This window comes from Geotrypetes seraphini, chromosome 3 (genome assembly GCF_902459505.1).
Source record: "Geotrypetes seraphini chromosome 3, aGeoSer1.1, whole genome shotgun sequence".
Classification (NCBI taxonomy): Eukaryota; Metazoa; Chordata; class Amphibia; order Gymnophiona; family Dermophiidae; genus Geotrypetes; species Geotrypetes seraphini.
In genome coordinates this window covers 156,412,036-156,432,520 of record NC_047086.1, presented here as the reverse complement: position 1 = coordinate 156,432,520, position 20,485 = coordinate 156,412,036, and the positions used below count along the sequence as shown (strand labels likewise).

At 44.2% G+C, this 20,485-nt stretch overlaps 1 protein-coding gene across 5 annotated transcripts in view; it reads left to right on the top strand.

The window, feature by feature from the left end:
• Positions 1 to 14,077: 14,077 nt before the first annotated feature.
• ABRACL (ABRA C-terminal like) overlaps positions 14,078 to 20,485 on the top strand; it is a 47,646-nt gene continuing 41,238 nt past the window's right edge. For all 5 annotated transcript variants that reach the window (XM_033935390.1, XM_033935386.1, XM_033935385.1 and 2 more), the window contains exon 1: positions 14,078 to 14,235. In XM_033935390.1, coding sequence (XP_033791281.1) covers positions 14,107 to 14,235 — 129 coding nt within the window. In that variant the 5' untranslated portion in view covers positions 14,078 to 14,106. The remainder of the gene's footprint in view (positions 14,236 to 20,485) is intronic.

Genomic DNA, 20,485 nt, shown 5'->3' with positions numbered 1-20,485 from the left:
ACGCTAGCGTTTTTAGCACACGCACGAAATTACCGCGCACTACAGCACACAGTACACTTCTAGAATAAGTGTGCGTGGCAATTTAGCGCGCGCTATTCCGCGCGTTAAGGCCCTAACGCACCTTAGTATAAGGAGCCCATAGTTATTCAGGAAGGTCTTTAGTGCCGTACTGTAGAAATGTATGGTAGTAATGATTGCAATCCCATGAAAATATATTGTGAAATGTTTGTTTTGTTCTATATTTATTTAGACCCCCTTATACTAAGCAACGGTAGAGGTTTCTACCGTGTCCCGGAGCGTTAAATGCTCTGACACTCATAAGAATTCTAAGAGAGATGGAGAAGCGTCAGAGCATTTAGCACGGGGGCCATGGTAGAAACCTCTACTGTGGCTTAGTAAAAGTGTGTGTGTGGGAGGGTATTTTTTATTGTGTATGCTATATTTGGAATCTGCCTAGAATCTTAACATATTGCAGTATATAATCAGTATAAATAAAAAATAAAATAATCTATCTGCAGTATTTGTTTATTAGATTTATAGCCTGCACTATTTTACATTCGAGGTGGTGAACAACATACAAATACTGTATAATTAAACAAGACTTGCCTCTACCTTAAGAACATAAGAATTGCCGCTGCTGGGTCAGAACAGTGGCCCATCATGCCCAGCAGTCCGCTCACACGGCGGCCCTTAGGTCAAAGACCAGTGCCCTATTTATGTCTAGCCTTACCTGCGTACAGTCTGGTTCAGCAGGAACTTATCTAACTTTGTCTTGAATCCATGGAAGGTGATTTCCCCTATAACAGCCTCTGGAAGAGCATTCTAGTTTTCTACCACTCTCTGGGTGAAGAAGAACTTCCTTACATTTGTACGGAATCTATCCCTTTTTAACTTTAGAGAGTGCCTTCTCGGTCTCTCTACCTTGGAGAGGGTAAACAATTTGTCTTTATCTACTAAGTCTATTCCCTTCATTATCTTGAATGTTTCGATCATGTCCCCTCTCAGTCTCCTCTTTTCAAGGAAGAAGAGGCCCAGTTTCTCTAATCTTTCACTGTCCGGCAACTCCTCCAGCCCCTTAACCATTTTAGTCGCTCTTCTCTGGACTCTTTCGAGTAGTACTGTGCCCTTCTTCATGTACGGCGACCAGTGCTGGCTGCAGTATTCCTGGTGGGGACGTACCATGGCCTGGTACAGCAGCATGATAACCTTCTCTGATCTGTTCGTGATCCCCCTCTTCCGGAGGTTGTTATAAGGGAAAACACCCTCCAGGGATTCAAGACAAAGTTAGACAAGTTCCTCCTGAACCAGAAAGTATGCAGGTAAGGCTAGACTCAGTCAGGGCATTGGTCTTTGACCTTTGACCTGGTCTGACCAAGCAGCAGCATTTCTTATGTTTTTATTCCTAGCATTCTGTTTGTCCTTTTCGCCGCCACCGCACCATGTGCGGGCAACTTCATTGGCTTGTCGTCCAGTACTCCCAAGTCTCTTTTCTGGGGGTGTCTCTCCGAATACTGCACCAGACATCCTGTATTTGTGTAAAGATTTTTGTTACCGGCATGCATCACCTTACACTTATCCACATTAAACCTCATTTGCCATGTTGCGGCCCAATTCTCGAGCGTGTTTATGTCATGTTGCAGGTCTTCGCAATACTCCTGCATCTTCACTACTCTGAATAACTTCATATCGTCTGCAAGTTTAATCACCTCACTCCTCATATTAAGCACTGAACCCTGCGGCACTCCACTCGCGACGCTTTTCCAGTCCAAGTATTGTCCATTTACCCCCACTCTCTGTTTCTTATCCACCAACCAATTTTTAATCCACGTGAGTATTTCACCTTCAATTCCATGGTTTGCAATTTTTCGAAGTAGTCGTTCATGCAGGACCTTGTCGAACACCTTCTGAAAATCCAGATATACAATGTCGACCAGGTCACCCTTGTCTATCTGCCTGTTTACTCCCTCAAAGAAGTGCAGCAAGTTCGTCAAGCAAGATCTTCCTTTACTGAAGCCATGTTGACTGGTCCTCATCAGATTGTGTCTGTCAAGGTGATCAATGATTAGGTCCTTTATCAGCGCCTCTACCATCTTTCCCAGTACCGAGGTCAGACTCTCCGATCTGTAGTTTCCTGGATCTCCCCTTGAACCTTTCTTGAAGATTGACGTAACATTTGCCACTTTCCAGTCTTCCGGAATCCTTCCTGATTTGATCTACAGATTGGCTATTAGTTGGAACAGTTCAGCTATAGCCCCTTTCAGTTCCTTGATTACCCTCGGATGGATGCCATCCAGTCCTGGGGATTAATTGTTTTTAAGCCTATCAATCTGCCTGCATACCTCTTCTAGACTGACCATCAACCCTGTCAGTTTCCCATCTTCATTTCCTGTGTATAGCCTGTCGGCTTCCGGTATGTTGTGTATATCCTCTTCGGTAAATACAGACGCAAAAAATGTGTTCAGTTTGTCGGCGATGGCTTTGTCCTCCTTTAGCACTCCCTTTATTCCATGGTCATCCAACGGCCCCACTGCTTCCTTCGTGGGTAGTTATCCCTTAATATATCGAAAGAATGGCTTGAAGTTTTTTGCCTCCTTGGCTATTTTTTCCTCGTAGTCTCTTGTGGCCTTATGGCACCTGCTTTGATGTTGTTTGTGCTTTTTCCAGTTTTAGTCCGTTTTTTACCTTTTCCATTCTTTAAACAAAGTCTTCTTGTCTCTGATCACTTCCTTCACTGCTATAGTGATCCATGCCGGTTCCTTGTTCTTTTTCCTCTTGGATCTCTTGTTGATACGTGGTATATATAGATTTTGCGCCTAGGTGACTGTGTCCTTAAAAAGGGACCATGCTTGCTCTAGCGTTTTTATAGTTCAGTGCCGTGGCCCTCGTTCTGGATCGATGTTATGCCCCTATTTCCAGGTTGAAGTGGATCATATTGTGATTACTACTTCCTAGCGTCCCTTCTACTTCTACACCTTGTGCCGGTCCTCGTAGTCCATTTAGAATTAAGTCCAGAATTGCATTTCCTCTCATATTTTCCTTGACAAGTTGTTCCAGGAAGCAATTGCCTACAGCATCCAGGAACTTGGCCTCCCTACTGCAGGCGGAGGTGCCTAGGTTCCAGTGTATCCCCAGATAATTGAAGTCGCTCATGATAACTGCGTTGTCTCCCTTGCAGTTGTGTTTAATCTCGTCCGTCATTTCTCCATCAGTTTCTTTGGACTGCCCTGGGGGCTGGTAGTAGATGCCGATCTTCGTTTCCGTTCCATTTGTTCCCAGAATTTTGGCCCATGAAGACTCTATCTTATTTTTTGTTTCCGGCGTGTTCTCTCTGGTAGACTCAATTCCCTCTTTGATGTATAGTGCAATACCCCCACCTTTTTGACCTACTCTGTCTCTGTGGTATAGCTTGTATCCCAATAGCAAAGTGTCCAGATGTTTTCCTCGTTCCACCATGTTTCCGTGATGCCGATGATGTCAAAGTTATCTTTTTGTGCCATAACTTCCAATTCCCCCATCTTATTATTCCTTAGGCTCCTTGCGTTCGTGTACATACGTTTGAGTTTGCGGCCTGTTACTTTCTTGCATTTTCTTCCCTCTTGTGTCCCTTACGATCCGTCAGGATTTCTGTCTTGTCTATGATCCGGTGAGTCTTCCCCGCTATCTTCCTGCATGGTATCCTCTGGGTATACCGTTTCCCGAACCATCGACTTTTGGTCAACTTTCGTCTTTCCCCTTCTTCCTAGTTTAAAAACTTCTAAACCTTTCATGTTGTTTAATCTGCCAATAAAGTATGCCCTTTACTTTCCTGCCTTTAATCTGTTTCTCCATTAATAATTTACTTCTTTTATGCTATTTTTAGACTGTACACTGCTCTGTTGTAACCAACAACAGACTATTAAACAACTTTCTTAATAATCTACACGAAAGACATGCTACACCTCGTTCTTCTACTGAGAACTTAATAATTTTTTTCATATATCCTGTAATGTATTAGATTTAATGAACTTTAATGTTTTTATTCATTTTAGGGTTGGTGTAATTATTCTGTGCCAGAAGGAAATGTTTTGTAGTTATATGTTTGGTATGGACAGAAGGGGAGAGGGGAGGCGGGGCTTGGCAGACTGAGTGCCAGATCCAAGACAGATTTTTCATACAGCAGTTTAACAAACCCCCTCTTTTATGAACGCATAACACAGGTTTTAGCAGTTACCGCCGCTGCTGGCGCTAAAATCCGCGCTATACGTTTGTAAAAGAGGGGGAAAGAAAAAGGCAAGTGAGATGGCATAGAACAACCAAAGGGTGCATTTATTATCTTAAGAAAGTCCTAGTACGTTTACTTGGTGAAACCTCAAAGTTAAAATCCCGGCTAGGATCCCAGTTTCGGCTATCTGGAATGCCTTCTTCACGGGACTAAACAAGAACTGGTTTGTGGGTAAAAAAAGTCATCAATGCGAACTGCAAAACATGTGTTGGTGTCAGTAATACTATGCGTGCCAAAAAGAGTTTGATAGGACATCCCTAGTTATGCATCCACTTCCATCTTGCAAGATAGCATGCCATGCTGATGTCTATGTACAGACCTCATAACATGGATGAAGAAACTGTTGTGATAGTCAGTGTGCATTGATCCTCGCAGTATTTGTGGAGTAAATTACACTTTTTTTTTTTCCTGAAGCAACCATAGAAAGTGAGATGAACATGCTACCCTCCTAGTGGATCACTGATAATACCCAACACATTGCTGATGAGCTGAAGTATAGGAGGTAGGTTAGTAGTTAGAGGGCCTGCCATGGGGAGGGTTGTAAGTTCAAGACCCATCCCAGGTTCCTGTCCCCCTGAGCTGCTGGGGGTTTGTACTTCTTTCTCAGAAAAGCAGGCTTCTCTGTTATAAGGGGCATTGCTCAATAGTTGAGGTGATATCTAGCCTAGTGGCAGTGGCATAGTAAGGGGGGAAGGCAGAGGGGGACGATCCCCCCGGGTGCCATTTTGATGGGGGCACCGACATCCATCCTCCTTTTCATCCCCCCACATGCTGCTTCCCTGCCCCCCCCCCCACTACCACATGCCCCTTCCCTTCCTACAAGCCTCTTTAATGTTCTCAGCGTGAGCAGCAACCCCAACCTGCTGCTTGCGCCAGCGTTGGCTCTTCCTCTGACTTCACTTCCTTGACCTGTGCCTAGGAAATTGCTTCAGAGGAAGAGCCAATGCTAATGCAAGCAGCAGATTGGGGTTGCTGCTTGCACTGGGAATGTTAAATAGGTACGGGAGAATGGGAGGGGGCGTGGAGGGAACGGATGGGGGTGGAGAGGTGGGGGAGGGGTGCCACCGCCCTGGGCACCTGTCACCCTCACTATGTCACTGCCTAGTGGTTAGAGGGCCTACCCTCTCATTAAGGGGTAGGGGATTCAAGTTCTTGTCTCCCCTGAGCTGCTGGGATTTTGCACTTCTCTCTCCAGGGAAACGGTCTTCTCTGCTCTGAGAAGCATTGCTATGCAGGAGAGGTGAAAACTAGCCTAGTGGTTAGAGGGTCTGCCTTCTCATTTCAGGGGACGGTCAAGTCCCATCACTTTTACTTTTCCCTCCCCAGGGAAGTAGGATTCCCTATTCTAAGAGAGAGTGCTTATATGTTAGCCTGGTGGTTAGAAAGCACCTCTCCTTAAGGAAGCGCATTGGCTTCCAGTGGCCCATAGAATAATTTACAAACTTAGTTTGCTTACTTTTAAATCTCTTTTTTTTAAAACTCCGGCATTCATTCATAAATTATTAATCCCCTACACAGCTAATAGAACACTAAGATCTTCTGAACAGCATTTATTAACGATTCCATCTCTTAAAATAATAAATACGCGTCGTCAGTTTATTTTTTCAGTTACTGCACCTCAAACCTGGAATTCTTTACCTAGTCATTTAAGGGAAGAAACTAATGTAGAAAAATTCAAATGTAAACTTAAAACTTTCCTTTTTAATGATGCCTTCATAAATTAACTTGCTTTAATGTGACCCATATAACATTCACGAGAATCTTCTAAATTATTCTTTCAAGTCTCACTTTCGACTTTTATCTTCTTTTACATTTTATCTTATTATTATTATTATTTTTACCCTCTCCTTATGTGCCCTCCCTACATGTTTCTTCAACCTTTATTTAAATTGTAACTTCTTCCCTATCTTTTCCCTTTGTTTCTAGTTTTTGTCAAATTTGTCATTAGCCTTGCTAGTTTTAGTTATTGTGATTTTGCTTTTATATTGTAATTTTATCATCATGTACATCGCTTTGAATTTAGATAAAGCGATTAATCAAATCTGTATTAAACTTGAAACTTGAACTTGAACTTGTCATTCAGGGGTGATAGGTTCAGATCTCAGCAAGCAATTCACCCTCCCCTGAACTGTCCCAGGGCCAGCTCATCAGTACAATCATGAAGATAGCATACATACAGTACTTTGAATGTATTTATAGTTACATCTCAGAGAATGGAGGCTTGAGCATTATATTTTGTTGTCAGTCTCTCCTAGGCCTTCCTGTATTTCAGATTTGATCTCCTGTGGATGGAGACTATGAAATACCTCCTTTCCTTGCTCAAAAACATTCTTGCTAAGAGCAAGTTTCTGCATAGCAGAAATTTGGTTGTCTGCACTGTGAAGACATGTTGCTAAATAGGTCCCGGCCTATATGACTTCATGACATCACAGATGGTCCTTAGCGCCATTTTGAATCCGAAAGCAGAGAACTGGTCGTGAGCCAGTGCAGATGATTTTGTTGAGGTTTTTGGTACCCTGATGCAGCCCTGACCGGCGAAACGGGGTTTCCCTGTTGGGAGCATTTACAGGTCCTAAGGCAAGCTGAAATTTATTGATGACAACAACGCTGAATCCTGGAGTGCAGCTACGTTGTGGCTCACTGCTGATATTTTGATTGATAATTATAGAACCCCACTGGTGCTGTTGGGAAGAAATGGACTATGATTAAATGAATGATATATATGCACACTGATTTGAAGAATCTGAAGTACTGTGTGGAGTTTTTTTTGTAAGACCTATGAAGCAATCTTTTTTTCTCCACATTTTTTTGCTGTTGATTCTTGTGGGTAGTATGCATATATTTAGTAGAGGCTGTCCATGCGTCCTACAAGTAGCAGTGTGGTGCTCTAGATGTGTCAGGCACAATTTTTGTGCAATTGAAATCATCCATTATTATACTGTTACCCAATTCGCCAGCTTTCCTAATCTCTGAAAACATTTCTTCATCTGTCTGCTCATTTTGCCCCGGGGGACGGTAGTATAACCCTACCTTTATATTCCTTCCCTTCACACATGGAATTTCTATCCATAAGGATTCCATACTGCTATCTATGTCATGATTTGATTTAATTCCTTCTTTAACATATAGCACAACCTCCCCCCCTCCAATTTGATCTACTCTATCCTTGCGATATAATTTGTACCCAGATACACAGTGTTCCATTGATTGTCCTCCTTCCACCAGGTTTACGAGATGCCTATTATAGCTATCTCATTATTCAGTGCTATATACTCTAACGCTCCTATTTTATGTTTTAGACTTATAGCATTTGTATACAGACACTTCAAATTGTGGTTTTTCCTTGCAACTACAGGCTGCTGAGAAGACAGGGAAAATATGATTCTTTTACTCTGCCTTCCTCTTTAAACCCTCCTGGCTTTCTTTTACCATTATTGGAACCACTCTACTGGGACTCCCTAAATATCCTATTTCAAGGATACCTCACACCGAACCATCCACTCCTGGGCAACTGTTGGCTTTCCCCAACATCTCAGTTTTAAAGCTGCTCTGTCTCCTTTTTAAACGTTAGCACCAGCAGCCTGGTTCCATTCCAGTTAAGATAGAGTCCATCCTTTCAAAACAAGCTCCCCCTTTTCCAGAAGGTTGTCCAGTTCCTAACATATCTAAATCCCGCATCATCATCTCAACCATGCATTGAGACTTTGGAGCTCTACTTGCCTCTTGGGTCCTGCACGTGGAACTGGGAGCATTTCTGAAAATGCTACCCTGGAGGATCTGGATTTCAGTTTTCTACCTAAGAACCTAAATTTGGCTTCCAGAACCTCCCTCCCAAATTTTCCTATGTCATTGATACCTACATGTACCAAGACAGCTGGCTCCTCCTCAGCACTATCTAAAACCCTATCTATGTGACGTGTGAGGTCTGCCACCTTCGTACCAGGCAGGCAGGCAAGTGTTCAGGCGATCCTCACGCCCACCAGCTATCTACATGCCTAATGATCGAATCACCAACTACAATAGCTGTCCTAACTTTTCCCTCTTGGGCAGAAGCCCCTGGAGACACATCCTTGGTGTGAGAGGATATTGCATCCCCTGGTGGGCAGGTCCTAGCTTCAAGATTATTTTCTACTTCACCAGGGTGATGTTCTCCTTCTAGGAGACCTCTCTTCTCCAAGGCAGCACAGGGGCTACCACACTGAAGTGGGACTTCTCAACAATATCCCTGTAGGTCCCCCTATGTACTTCTCTGTCTCATTCAGCTCCTCCAAGTCTGGTACTCTAACCTCAAGGGAACATACTCGTTCTCTGAGAGTTAGGAGCTCTTTGCAGTGAGCACACACACATATAACTTCTCGCCATCCAGGAGAAACTCAAACATGTGACACTCCATGTGAAAGACTGGATACCAACCCTCTTGTTGCTGGACTACTGTCTGCATCTTGTTATTGAGCTGATTAATTAATTAACCTTATTAAGCTACTAGGACTATATTAGACTAGTATAGAGAGCCTTAGAATTTTATTATATGTTTTATTTAGTGTTTCTTAGATAGTCTTAGGGTTATATTGTATGCTTATTTACTGTTTGATTCTTTACAGGTAATAAAATATAAAGAGTTCTCCTGTTGTCCTAATTAGAATAATTGACAATAAATTAAGACTATAAGTATAGAAATGAGAGAGTGGTGGGTGGGAAGGAGGGAATGGAGACTAAGCCAGACCCAGGCTTTGGAATGCTGTCTTATTTAGATTTTCAGAAGGAGGTATGGGGAAATAAATATTAAAAAAGGGCTCTATATGCAAAATGGAAAAATAGTATGTATAATTAGAGAGGTTGAGAGGTAAACTGGGAAAAAATAAGGGAGGTTTCAGTGTTTGTTAAACAGTATGCTAGGAGTGGATAAATACTGAATGAACCTTGAAGATAAGAAGTTAAACAGGAAAGAGCCTGCCCAGGAATATGAAAATAGCTCTAATGCAAGAATATCCTCTGGAATATAAAAATAGCTTTAATGCAAGAAGATAACAAAGTTAAGCAGGATAGGTTCTGAACAAACATAGATATTCAGAATGTGTAATATAATAATATAAGAATTGACATACTGGGACTAACATTAAACACTAAACAAAGGCTTTTCTCAATGTCTGTCTATGCCCTAATCTGATTTTATCTTATGCTCTGAAATGCAGCCTAAAATATACTAATCTAGACTAAATACTTGGGAAGAAATTCTGTATCAGATGTGGGTCTCACTAGCCGCACACTGGCATCCTATACAGAATCGCATCTGTCCTAACCCCACCTGACCACCCCAATTCTCTAACCGATGCCCATGTGCAACCAAGGAATCCACTTTAGACTGATAAAAAGTTATTGACACTCCTGTGCCATAGGATATAGCCGTGATATGGTTCTCGCTACTTTGAAAGACCCTTCCAAAGAATCCTAGTGCTCTAAAATCAAGATATTGTCCAGATGCCAGGAAAATGCTAAGAACTGAAACTGAACCATCACTCCGGACATGAGGGAGGAGGAGGTAGAAGTTGGCAGTGTGTCTAAATTCAGCTCATGCAGAGACTTAAAAATGAGATCCAGGTTCTAAAGTCAAAATAGGATCTAAGGAACCAGCTTGCATCCCCAGATCTCCTGCCATGGGAGGTGCATCTGTGGATAATAAGTGTGAAAGAGATGTCTCTTGGAAGGCTGGGCTATGCCTTGACAAGGCAATTCCAATGTACAATGGGACTATGCAGGAAAAGCATGGCTCTCCTGAAGGGCTTTCCACAACAAATTAATAAATTCTGAGGAGAAAGTTGTACCAGGAAGCGAGTACCCTGTGATGACTCTACTTTGCGTTTCTTGGACTGAGGGGCCACGGGCATAGTAAGTGGGATGCAGGGGAGTGGTTCGCCCTGGGAACAGTCTTTGTAACAGGCACAGGCATCCATCCTTCTCTCTGCCCCCTCCTTCCCGCCCCCCCTCTCTGCCATGTGTATGCGCCCCTCCCATTCCCTTGTACCTCTTTAATTTTTCCTGCATGAGCAGCATTGCAAACTTGCTGCCCATGTTGGTGTTGTCAGAGGGATAGCTGACACGATGTGAGCAGCAAGTTTGTGCTGTTGCTCTCACCTGGAAAATTAAGAAGGTACAGGGGAAAGAAAGGGGAGTGTGCACAGCAGGGGGGGGGCAAAAAAGAGGGCAGGGGAGGGGTGCCACTGACCTGGGCGCCAGTTAGCCTTGCTACGCCACTTTGAGGAGCATGAATGCCCTTTCGCATGGAACGGTCACTATTTCCAGACCCCGAAAACAGAAAAGGCTGCCCCAGCAGACTAGCTGCCCTTTTTGTCAGCTGAGAACACAGAGGAGAGGTTAAGCTGTCTGCTCCCACCTCTCTGTCCATGCAGTGCAAGGACACTCCTGAGGCACAATCCTGGAATGAATCTGGGGTAAAAGAGCCAAAGAACTGCATCCCAACTAATTTTGAGGCAAAAAATTAAGTTCTGGATGTGCAGGGAACTTTTGAAAAAAAGATTGCTAAAAATCCAAGATGGTCACCAACAAGATTTTCACGCTTAAAACTGCTAAAGAAAACCAAACTAAAGTAAACAAAATTGGCAAATTTAGAATTTTTCAGGAGGGGAAACACGCGGGAACCTTCAAAATCCTTATTTTCAGACCCCTTCTCCCCAATTCACCTCAGAGGCTGTAACAGCCTTACTCGCTGTGACCTGACCTGTGAAACTCTTTAGCATTGCTGGAAAGGAGAAGAATCACTGACTCATGCTGAAATTGCTTCTTCCAAGCTGATCATCAGACTGCCAGCCTGAAATGGCGCCTGACCACACCCCCACCCCATGGACTGACAGATGCGCTACCAGAAGGGGGCGAGGTGAAAAATGCAGCCAGCACCCTGCGAGACACTGCTGAGCCTCCTTTGGAAGCCTAACAGCTTGCACTCAAACCCCTGCTAGGCAGTAGGTGAGGGATGGTAAGCGCAGACATCCCTCGAGCTCCAAAATACTCGTGCAGGCCAGCTAACAAGTACCACCAAGGATCAGCCTGTCAGCTGCAAACTGCAGTCTACTTCTTCTCTATGCAGGCAGAGCTGACACTGAACTTGGTAAGCTTCTAGCACTTAAAACACCGAATAAAAGTCAAAAACACTGAATAAAATAAGAAAAAGGGAGAGCAGAACGGAAACACTCCTTATGGCTCAGGTGCAGTAGGTGGCAGTAGAGCTCCTGGTGAAGTAGGAGGATCACAGAAAAAATCTGGAGTGGATTCCTTCTGCATATGGTTCACGGTCATGGGGAAATAACTGCTTGTCCAGAATGACACACCTATTGCCCTGGAAAATATGTAACACTGGGTTTTATTAAACCCGGAAGAGCTTCTTACTGCAGGCTGGCAAGGTAAATGCGCCAACGCTCATAGGAATTCGTTGGAGCATTTATCTTGCTGGCCCGCAGTAAGAAGCTGTTCCTCGGTTTAGTAAAATGAGCCCTAAGTTAGTCCAATAAAAAAATGTATTACAGTGGTACCTCAGTTTACGAGTGCACCGGTTTTCGAGTGTTTTGCAAGATGAGCAAAACATTCGCAAAATTGGCGCCTCAGAAACCAAGTGTGCCTTGATTTATGAACGCCCCCCCCCCCCTCCGCAATCCGGCACTCCCCGTTCTGGCACCCACCCACCCGATCACATTCCTTACCCCCATTTGGCACCGGCACCAACGCACAGGATATGCCAGTGCCGGTGCCCGAAGATCTGCCTTCTTCTTTGTGCTGGGCCTTGAGCATCTTCGCATGCTCAAGGCTCTAAGAATCTCGGAGAGAACGGGAACCCGAAGGCCTTGAGCATGCGCAAATGCTCAAGGCCCAGCACAAAGAAGGCAGATCTTCCGGCACCGGCATGTCCTGTGCGTTGGTGCCTGTGCCAAATGGGGGTAAGGAATGTGATCGGGTGGGTGCCTGGGGGATGCCAGATCATGGCAGGGGGGGGGCCACGAGCGGGGGGATGGTAGATCACGCGGGGGGGCCTTCATGAGCAGGGGGAGCAGAGGTATGGGGGGGGGGGGTAGAGGAGCGCCACTGGCCTCGGGGGGTGGGGGTGGGTAGGAACGAATCAAGCGAGTTTCCCTTAGTTCCTATGGGGAAACTCGCTTTGATATACGAGAATTTTGGTTTACTTTGAGCATGCTTCTGGAACTAATTATGCTCGTAAACCAAGGTTCCACTGTATTTTGTTTCCTTTATGTTTTTGTTTTATTTCTATACTAGCTGATGCCCCGGCATAGCACGGGTATTTAATTATAGCAATAACACTGTAAATGGATTCAAATAAAGATACTTTATAGTGGTGAATGAAATAATTTTTTTACAGCTTTATAAAAAGTACAATATTCAAATTATAATGTGAAATATTTGACAAAATGAATACAATACAACTAACAGAAAACTTGATTATAAACAACATTTTTAGTTTCACCTCCAGGAGCAAGAACATATAAATTCTTGGGTGAACCCATCCTTGAGCAAGCAACATAGAGTTGACCATGGGAAATACAGGGGGATCTTAAATCCACTCCACAGTATGTAATAGTCTGTCCCTGTGATTTGTTGATTGTGATAGAGAATGCAAGTATCACTGGAATTTGCAATCTCTTAAACTGAAAAGGAAGATGTGTAGCAAGTTTCGTTCAAATCGGGCAAGCCGTTTTTGCGTTGGCAGCTTTTTACATTTTTGCCATTGACATGAATGGGTGAAATCTGATTGTCTGTTTGTAGCTCCGCCCACGTGTGCAGGAAAGCCACGAGACCCCCAGAACATATCACCCCAGATAGTGAGGGATCTGCATACCAAGTTTCGTTCAAATCGGTCAAGCCGTTTTTGCGTGATCGCGGCACATACATACATACATACATACCTCCGATTTTATATATATAGATAGATAAGATATTATCAGGTCCTTTTACAAAGCTGCACTGCCAAGCCACCCAAACCACCTCTATCAGAAAATCCCGGAGCGCAGGCTGGCTCAGTAAATACTCTGGCATCCATAGGAACTGAATAGGCGTCGGAGCATTTGCCGCGCGGCACTTAGCGTCACAGCTTTGTAAAAGAGGGCCTTAGGAATAGAACAAGCAGCTTAGGGTGCGCTGCTTTGCAAAAGGACCCGTTAATATCACAGATGCGGCGATTTTTTTTTAACGGAGTACTAACATGCAGATAAAAATCCACAAAACAGCAGCTACAAAATAAACAGCATTTTAATGTATTTCTCTGTGATTTCACCCTCCTTTTTGGAAAATGAATCTGCCTCAGACATTCAGAAGTAGCCAGGGGCAAAGAGCATACTTTAGCTAGAGATACTGTAGTTTCTTTTGCACTTCTCTCTTTCTCATACCCAGAACCTTAGGCAACACATGTGCACATATCCCTCTCGCAATTCCCCCAAGCAAGCTGCTTCCTCACCACCATTTCAGGCTCCGCCCCCCAGTCTCAGGCTTTCTCTTTATAGGCTGGCTCCTAGAGCGGGCGGGGTGAATGTTGCCCCAGCCTGTTCTAATATAACCAGCCTGCTTAAAAGTCTTTCTTCTATCTGCTACCGGTAGCCTTCCTGTAAGACGATAGCTTTCTGGGTTCAGGTTTTTTTGGAACCGGGCTTTTTAATCTCCTAGAAAACGACAACAGCGAAGTAAGTGGAAACAATAGAACAACCAATTAGTCAAAGAATGATTCCCTTCACCGAGTTCCATTTAAGCGCACTGTTGGGCGGATTCTGGATTTGTCTGGATTCAGTCTTTCCTCTTTGGGACTTTGGGTGATTTTGTCTCGTCGGTCGATGTGGGCTCAGGCTGATACAGTAGTTGCAACTGCGGCTCCGGTTCCTTGTGGACGCAAGACAATGTTAAGCAGCAAAGAAGAGGTTCAAGTACTGTACAGTACTTCCTTTTCCAGCAGGGGAAATAATGTCAGTGTGCAGGTTTGCAATTGGTACAGTACATTTATGGTTGGAAATAGTGTGCACGCAAAGGCTTACAGTCTGTATTTCGTTTCCTGGCTAAGTTGGGTTTTTTTAAAATATGAAAATGATATGATCGGTGGAAATCTCGGCCAGATACACTTCCTTGATTCTATTCTGTAGTAATAGTCTGACCCGAAGAGGTTAATTGTGTTTCAAGTTTGTAAAGGTGCAGCCTAAGGAGCTGCGTTTCTTTCATCCCGCCTTCACGATTAACTCGGAACTGAGCGATCGTGTTGTAATAAGTGCTATGACTCAAAGCTATTTGTCATGCTCCACATGAACTAACTAATCGCCACAATTTCCTCCTACTGAACTTGAGCGGTCTGTAAAGCTGCTCCAGCGAAGTTGGATTATTTATCGTCTTTTTGAAGACCATTCACCCAATGATAATAGAACAGCTTATTTTAGTACTACATAGTAACATAGTAGATGACGGCCGATAAAGACCCGAATGGTCCATCCAGTCTGCCCAACCTGATTCAATTTAATTTTTTTTTTCTTAGTTATTTCTGGGCAAGAATCCAAAGCTCTACCCGGTACTGTGCTTGGGTTCCAACTGCTGAAATCTCTGTTAAAACCTACTCCAGCACATCTACATTGAAGCCCTCCCCAGCCCATCCAACACCAAATGGCCATATACAGACACAGACCGTGCAAGTCTGCCCAGTACTGGCCTTAGTTCAATTTGTAATATTATTTTCTGATTCTAGATCCTGGCTGTGTAGGTTTCTTGCTACTCGTTTTCCTTTTCTTATGGTGGGACTTAAGTTGATGTCTTATAATATCAGGGGTCTCAACTCTCCTTATAAATGGAGGGGCTTTCTTTCGGGAGCTGATTAGGTTGAGGGCTGCAGTCTGTTTTGTACAGGAAACTCACCTACTGCAATCCCATGAGCTCTTGGTCCGGGACTCTAGGTTCCCCCAGTCCTTTTGGGCCTCGAGGGTGGGCACCTCTAAGAAGGGTAGGGTGGGGATTTTGTTCAGTAGAGGGGTACACTGTGAGGTCCGCAGGGTGGTACGGGATCCACAGGGCAGGTATATCATGGTGGAGGCTTTCATTGAGGGAGGCTTGTACTCTTTGGTTAACATTTATGCACCTAATGAGGGTCAGGGGACCTTTTATCAGGACCTGGTGCCCCGGATTTTGCAGTTTAAAGGGGGGGTCTTTGATCTTTGCCGGGGATTTAATCTTACTGTGACTCCTCATCTGGATAATTCGGGGAGGGCAGGGAGCTACGGACGGCGGGACCGTAAGTTGCTGCGGGAGGCACTTGTTTCGTTAAATGTTGAAGATGGATGGCGTTGGCTGCTGGTGCGGGACTATACCCATTTTTCACGGCCGCATGCATCGTATTCCAGAATTGATTATATTTTTGTGGAGCATGGCCTGCTTCGACAGGTGGATAAGGCGGGTATTGAGCAAGTCTGGTCTGATCATGCGCCTATATGGGTTCAGTTTGCAGGTGTGGGTGGTGGTTCGGGATGCAAATATTGGCGTTTTAATGATAGTCTATTAGATGACCCTGAGGTGGTGGCTCAAATTGAAGACTGGCTTCGTGAATATCTAGATTTTAATGTGGAGTGTGGTGCCTCTTCGGAGGCTATATGGGAAGGGTTGAAGGTGACCTTGAAGGGTCGTCTGATTGCTTTGGCCTCCTCCAGACAGAAACGGCGTTGGGAGGTGGTCAAAGGCCTGTTGCGTCGGATCGGGAAATTGGAGGGATGCATAAGCATCAACCGTGGAATGTGGAGGTGGGAAAACGATTGCAGCAGGCCAGGAGTGATCTCCAGGCTTTGGTGTTGGAACGCTTGCGCTTCAACCTGCAACTCTTACAGCAGAAATATTTTGAATTCTCCAATAAGGCTAGCAGGTTGGTTACGCATCGGCTTAAGGTCTGTCAAATGCGCAATAATATTCTCTCTATTCGGGCGGCCTCTGTGGAGATTTTTAGTAAGGAGGATGATATTAGAGTTCGCTTTGTGGAATATTATTCCCACCTCTACACTCCGGAAGTGGAGGGGACTCAGCAGGAGCAAGATTGTTATCTGGCTTCGGCGTCGCTTCCGTGGATAGCGGAAGAGGATGTGGGGCGGTTGGATTGCCCACTCACAGTGCTTGAGGCGAGGGGTGCTTTGCAGTCTTTGAAGGTGGGTAAGTCTCCTGGATTGGATGGTTTTACTGGTACAGTATTATAAGCGATTTCAAGATTTTTTTGTTGCTCCCCCTTCTGCATTTTCTTAATTCTCTGGAAGGGAATTAATGTGTTTGGCGGGGGTCACCATATTGGCGAAGGAGGGCAAAGATCCTTTGCAGTGTGCCTCTTACCGTCCAATTTCTTTACTAGGGGTAGATACTAAGATCTTTACGCAGATTTTGGCGGACCGTTTGAGTTGGATTCCCCGGTTGATTCATCCTGACCAGTCGGGGTTTGTGGTTGGTCGAGAGGTGGGAGATAATGTTCAGCGGGTTTATAATTTATTGGAGTGGGCCCAGGGAAGGGACTGGGAGGCACTTTTTTTGACTATCGATGCTGAGAAGGCCTTTGATAGGATCTCCTGGGCCTTTCTATTTCAGGTTCTGGAATCTATTGGCCTTGGTCCGCATATGCGGGAATGGATACGTATCCTGTATTCTTGTCCAGTGGGTTGCATTAAGGTGAATGGTGAGAATTCTGACACTTTTTATTTAGTGCGGGGTACGCGTCTTGGGTGCCCTCTCTCTCTCTCCCCTTCTCTTTACGTTGACGGTGGAGCCTTTGGCGCAGCGGGTGCAGGGTCATGGAGCTATTAGGGGCTTTTGGGCTGAGGTTTTTGCTCACATCTCCCGGATTTTGTGTTAAGCCGGTACCGGTGGATTGGCGTCTTGCCCTTCTGTTTTGGCACCAGTTGCATCTGGAATGGGGAGAATCCCTGTTTTGTAAGCTGGCTCTTATTGCTGCCCGGTTGGCATTGGCCTCCCCCTTTAACCTGTTGGTGCCCCTGACTTGGCAGTTGGTAGAAAAGCGTTTACAGCACTGGCAGCTTCTATACCAACTTCCGGCTCTCCAACATGGTAAATCCATGGGTATGCCTTCATTTGGCGACGCTTCAGGGTGAGCACTTTGTAGGGTCCAGTGGCAGGGTTGGAGATGGCTGGAGAGTGTGCGAGCTCCTGCTCTGTGGGATTGGTTGGGGGTGGTTTTTGGCTCCTTTGGTATTTCTCTTTCTGGTTTGTGACAGTTGGGTTGTCTGAGGTTGGGGGGTTTGGGATCTGTCCTGGGGGGGGGGAGGGGGAAGGGTGCACTGACTCTTGTGGGGCTTTTCTCTTTGTTTGTATTCTTGCGGGTTGTTTTGGTATTCTTTGTGGGTTGTACCGTTATATACTTTGTATTGGAATTGGTTGTTTTTTTGCTGTTTTTCATTCTTCAATAAATATAAAGCTTTTATTTAAAATAAATAAATAAATGATCTGAAGAAAGAAACAAGCAAGATCGTCCATTTGCAGATGACACAGAATTGTTCATAGCATGGACCATAACAAGCAATAGTGGCACCATGTGTGATTTGCCCACTAGGAGCAGAGTTTTGTGCCTCCTCCAAATTTGCTTCCTTGTCACGTCAGATCTTTTTTTTTATAAATTTAAATATTTATAACCTGGATATCCAAAAATTCTAAGTGGGTAACAGCATAACATACATAATAATAAAGTAAAACGTACATTCAAATATGCAAAATAGAGACAAATTTGATAAAAGATTCTAAAAGCATGCCCGCCCACCAACCCTTTGGACTAAAAAAACAAACACAAAGTTATATACCTCTTCCCCCACCCTCGCTTCGCAACGCTCAAACAAGGCTGTTTTCTGACCTTTTCTAAACTGCAGCAAGGTAGAGAGACCTGTCTTAATTGCAAAGGTAGGGCATTCCAACACACGGGCCCTGCACAGATAGCATAGCTTATAACAGCTCACTGAAAGCCTCACAATACTCAACAAAGGCACTGCCAAACACATCCTATCTGAAGAGCGTAGCGCGGTGACAGGTCAAATGCGCGCAAGTCAACAGTGTGCCGACAAAACCGCCAAGACAAGTCAGTACAAAGATAACAGTGCGCAAGGATAACAGCACACAAGACAATTCAGCGCAACGATAACAGCGCACAAAACAATTGAGCGCAATGATAACTCAGCGCAAGACAATTGAGCGCAGGGATAATTCAGCGCAACGACAATTCAGCGTGTTACTAAAAATGATTTGCGCTGAATTGTCTTCACGCTCAGTTGTCTTGCGCCCATTTGTCCGCACGCTGTTGTCTTGCGCGCATTTGACTATGAACTGCTTAGCGCACGCACAGGCTGATAAAACTGCAACACAGAGCATATAAAAGATGGGACAGCTGTCCTGTAACATCCCATAGTAATCTGAAAATTGTGCCTGGGACTTTCTCTCCGACGTCAGAATTGACGTCGGGAGAGGGGGAGAGTCTCGTGGGCCGCTGGCTGTGTGCGGCCATGGCTAGTCCATTTTCTGCTGGGGGAGGGATGGAGCATGTCTGCTCCAGGTTGGCTTTGGGGATGGAGGGTTGTGCAGACGGAGGCAAGGAGGCATCACGACGGTGGCAGCTTCAGGGAAGGGGCAGGCAGGGATTCCCAGTGAGAGGGAGAGATCCCTAGCGGCAGCCAGGCCACGTACCCCCTGGGGTACACATACCGCAGGTTGAGAAACGCTGTTTTGAAATACAGTATAGCAAAGAATCTAACAATCCCCAGATCCCTAAGTTGCCACACAATCAAACACAATAGATTCTGCTCATGGCTAATAAACAAAACTTCAGTTTTTGCCACATTTAATTTTAACTGATTTTGACACATCCAATCCTGTAAGAAATAAAAACAATTAAGATCTAACAACGCTTCATCCTTCTATTTGTCCACCGGAATCAGAAACTGGATGTCATCGGCATAAAAATGAAAAATTCATTTCACAACTCCTTACACAATGTGGACCTCTGATTTCTCCTGCCCACTTCAACACAAAATAGCCTATTTGCTAGGAACAACCAGAACCAATCCAAAACAGTTCCTGCATACTTTAGTACAGTGGTCTCAAACTCGCGGCCTGGGGGCCACATGTGGCCCGCCAGGTACTATTTTGAGGCCCTCAGTATGTTTATCATAATCAGAAAAGTAATATAAAAAAGTTTCTTGATCGTATGTCTCTTTAGCTATAAATTACAATATTATTATTAAGACTTAGCCAAAAGGAAAGATTTATAAACTATAAAGAGTTTTACCTCATATAAAATTGTCATTTCTTTAATAAGACTAACTATTTTTTTCTGAGGCCCTCCAAGTACCTACAAATCCAAAATGTGGCACTGCAAAGGGTTTGAGTTTGAGACCACTGCTTTAGTACGATGCTGCAAAGCTTTGAGATCATGTGTAAATGTGAGGAACTTCAGGACTCTTTCTAAACTGGGGAATTGGTCTCTAAATGGCAGCTTTTAATTAAGTTATTCACTCACTGGAATGTTTCTCTTTTTACCAGGTTCTTTTAATTTGAAATGAACTTCCATTCTAGTTAATCAGAGGATTGTTATATAGTTTTTAGAAAACTTAAAACATTTTTGTTCAAGAAATTGATGTATATTTTCTTTAATTTAACATCTGTCATTATGTTCTAACTGGGTTTGTTAACAGAATGTAATATTTTAGTTATCTGCTTTTGTGGAATACAAATTGGAATGGAATGTGGTCAAGTGCAAAGTGATGAATGTAGTTCAAACTATAAGTGCAAGATGCTGGGCTCCATATTTGGAGTCATCATCAAGGTAAAAGATCTTGACATATTAATAAATCCCAATAAATACATGGCGGAGAGTTACTCTGCACAGTGTGCTGTGCCTATTTGAAAAATTATGCTAGGTAGTATTAGTCTCCGTTTCATTCTCAATTCGTGTCATAAAGTTATCAATGTTGTGACCGCATCTTGAGTACTGTGTGCAGGTCTGGTCTAGAGAGTTGCGTGGGGACAGAAATCCCACCCATCCCCGCCCGTACCCGCCAGGATCCTCTCCATCCCCAACCATCCCTGCAAGGAATTACCTCCGTCCCCATAAAAAGCAGCAATTACTTCTGACAGGATCATCAATTCCACAGTTTCTTTTGTGTTTGCGCTGCTTTTTCCTTGTGGAATCTCTTTGGTGGAACCCTTTTT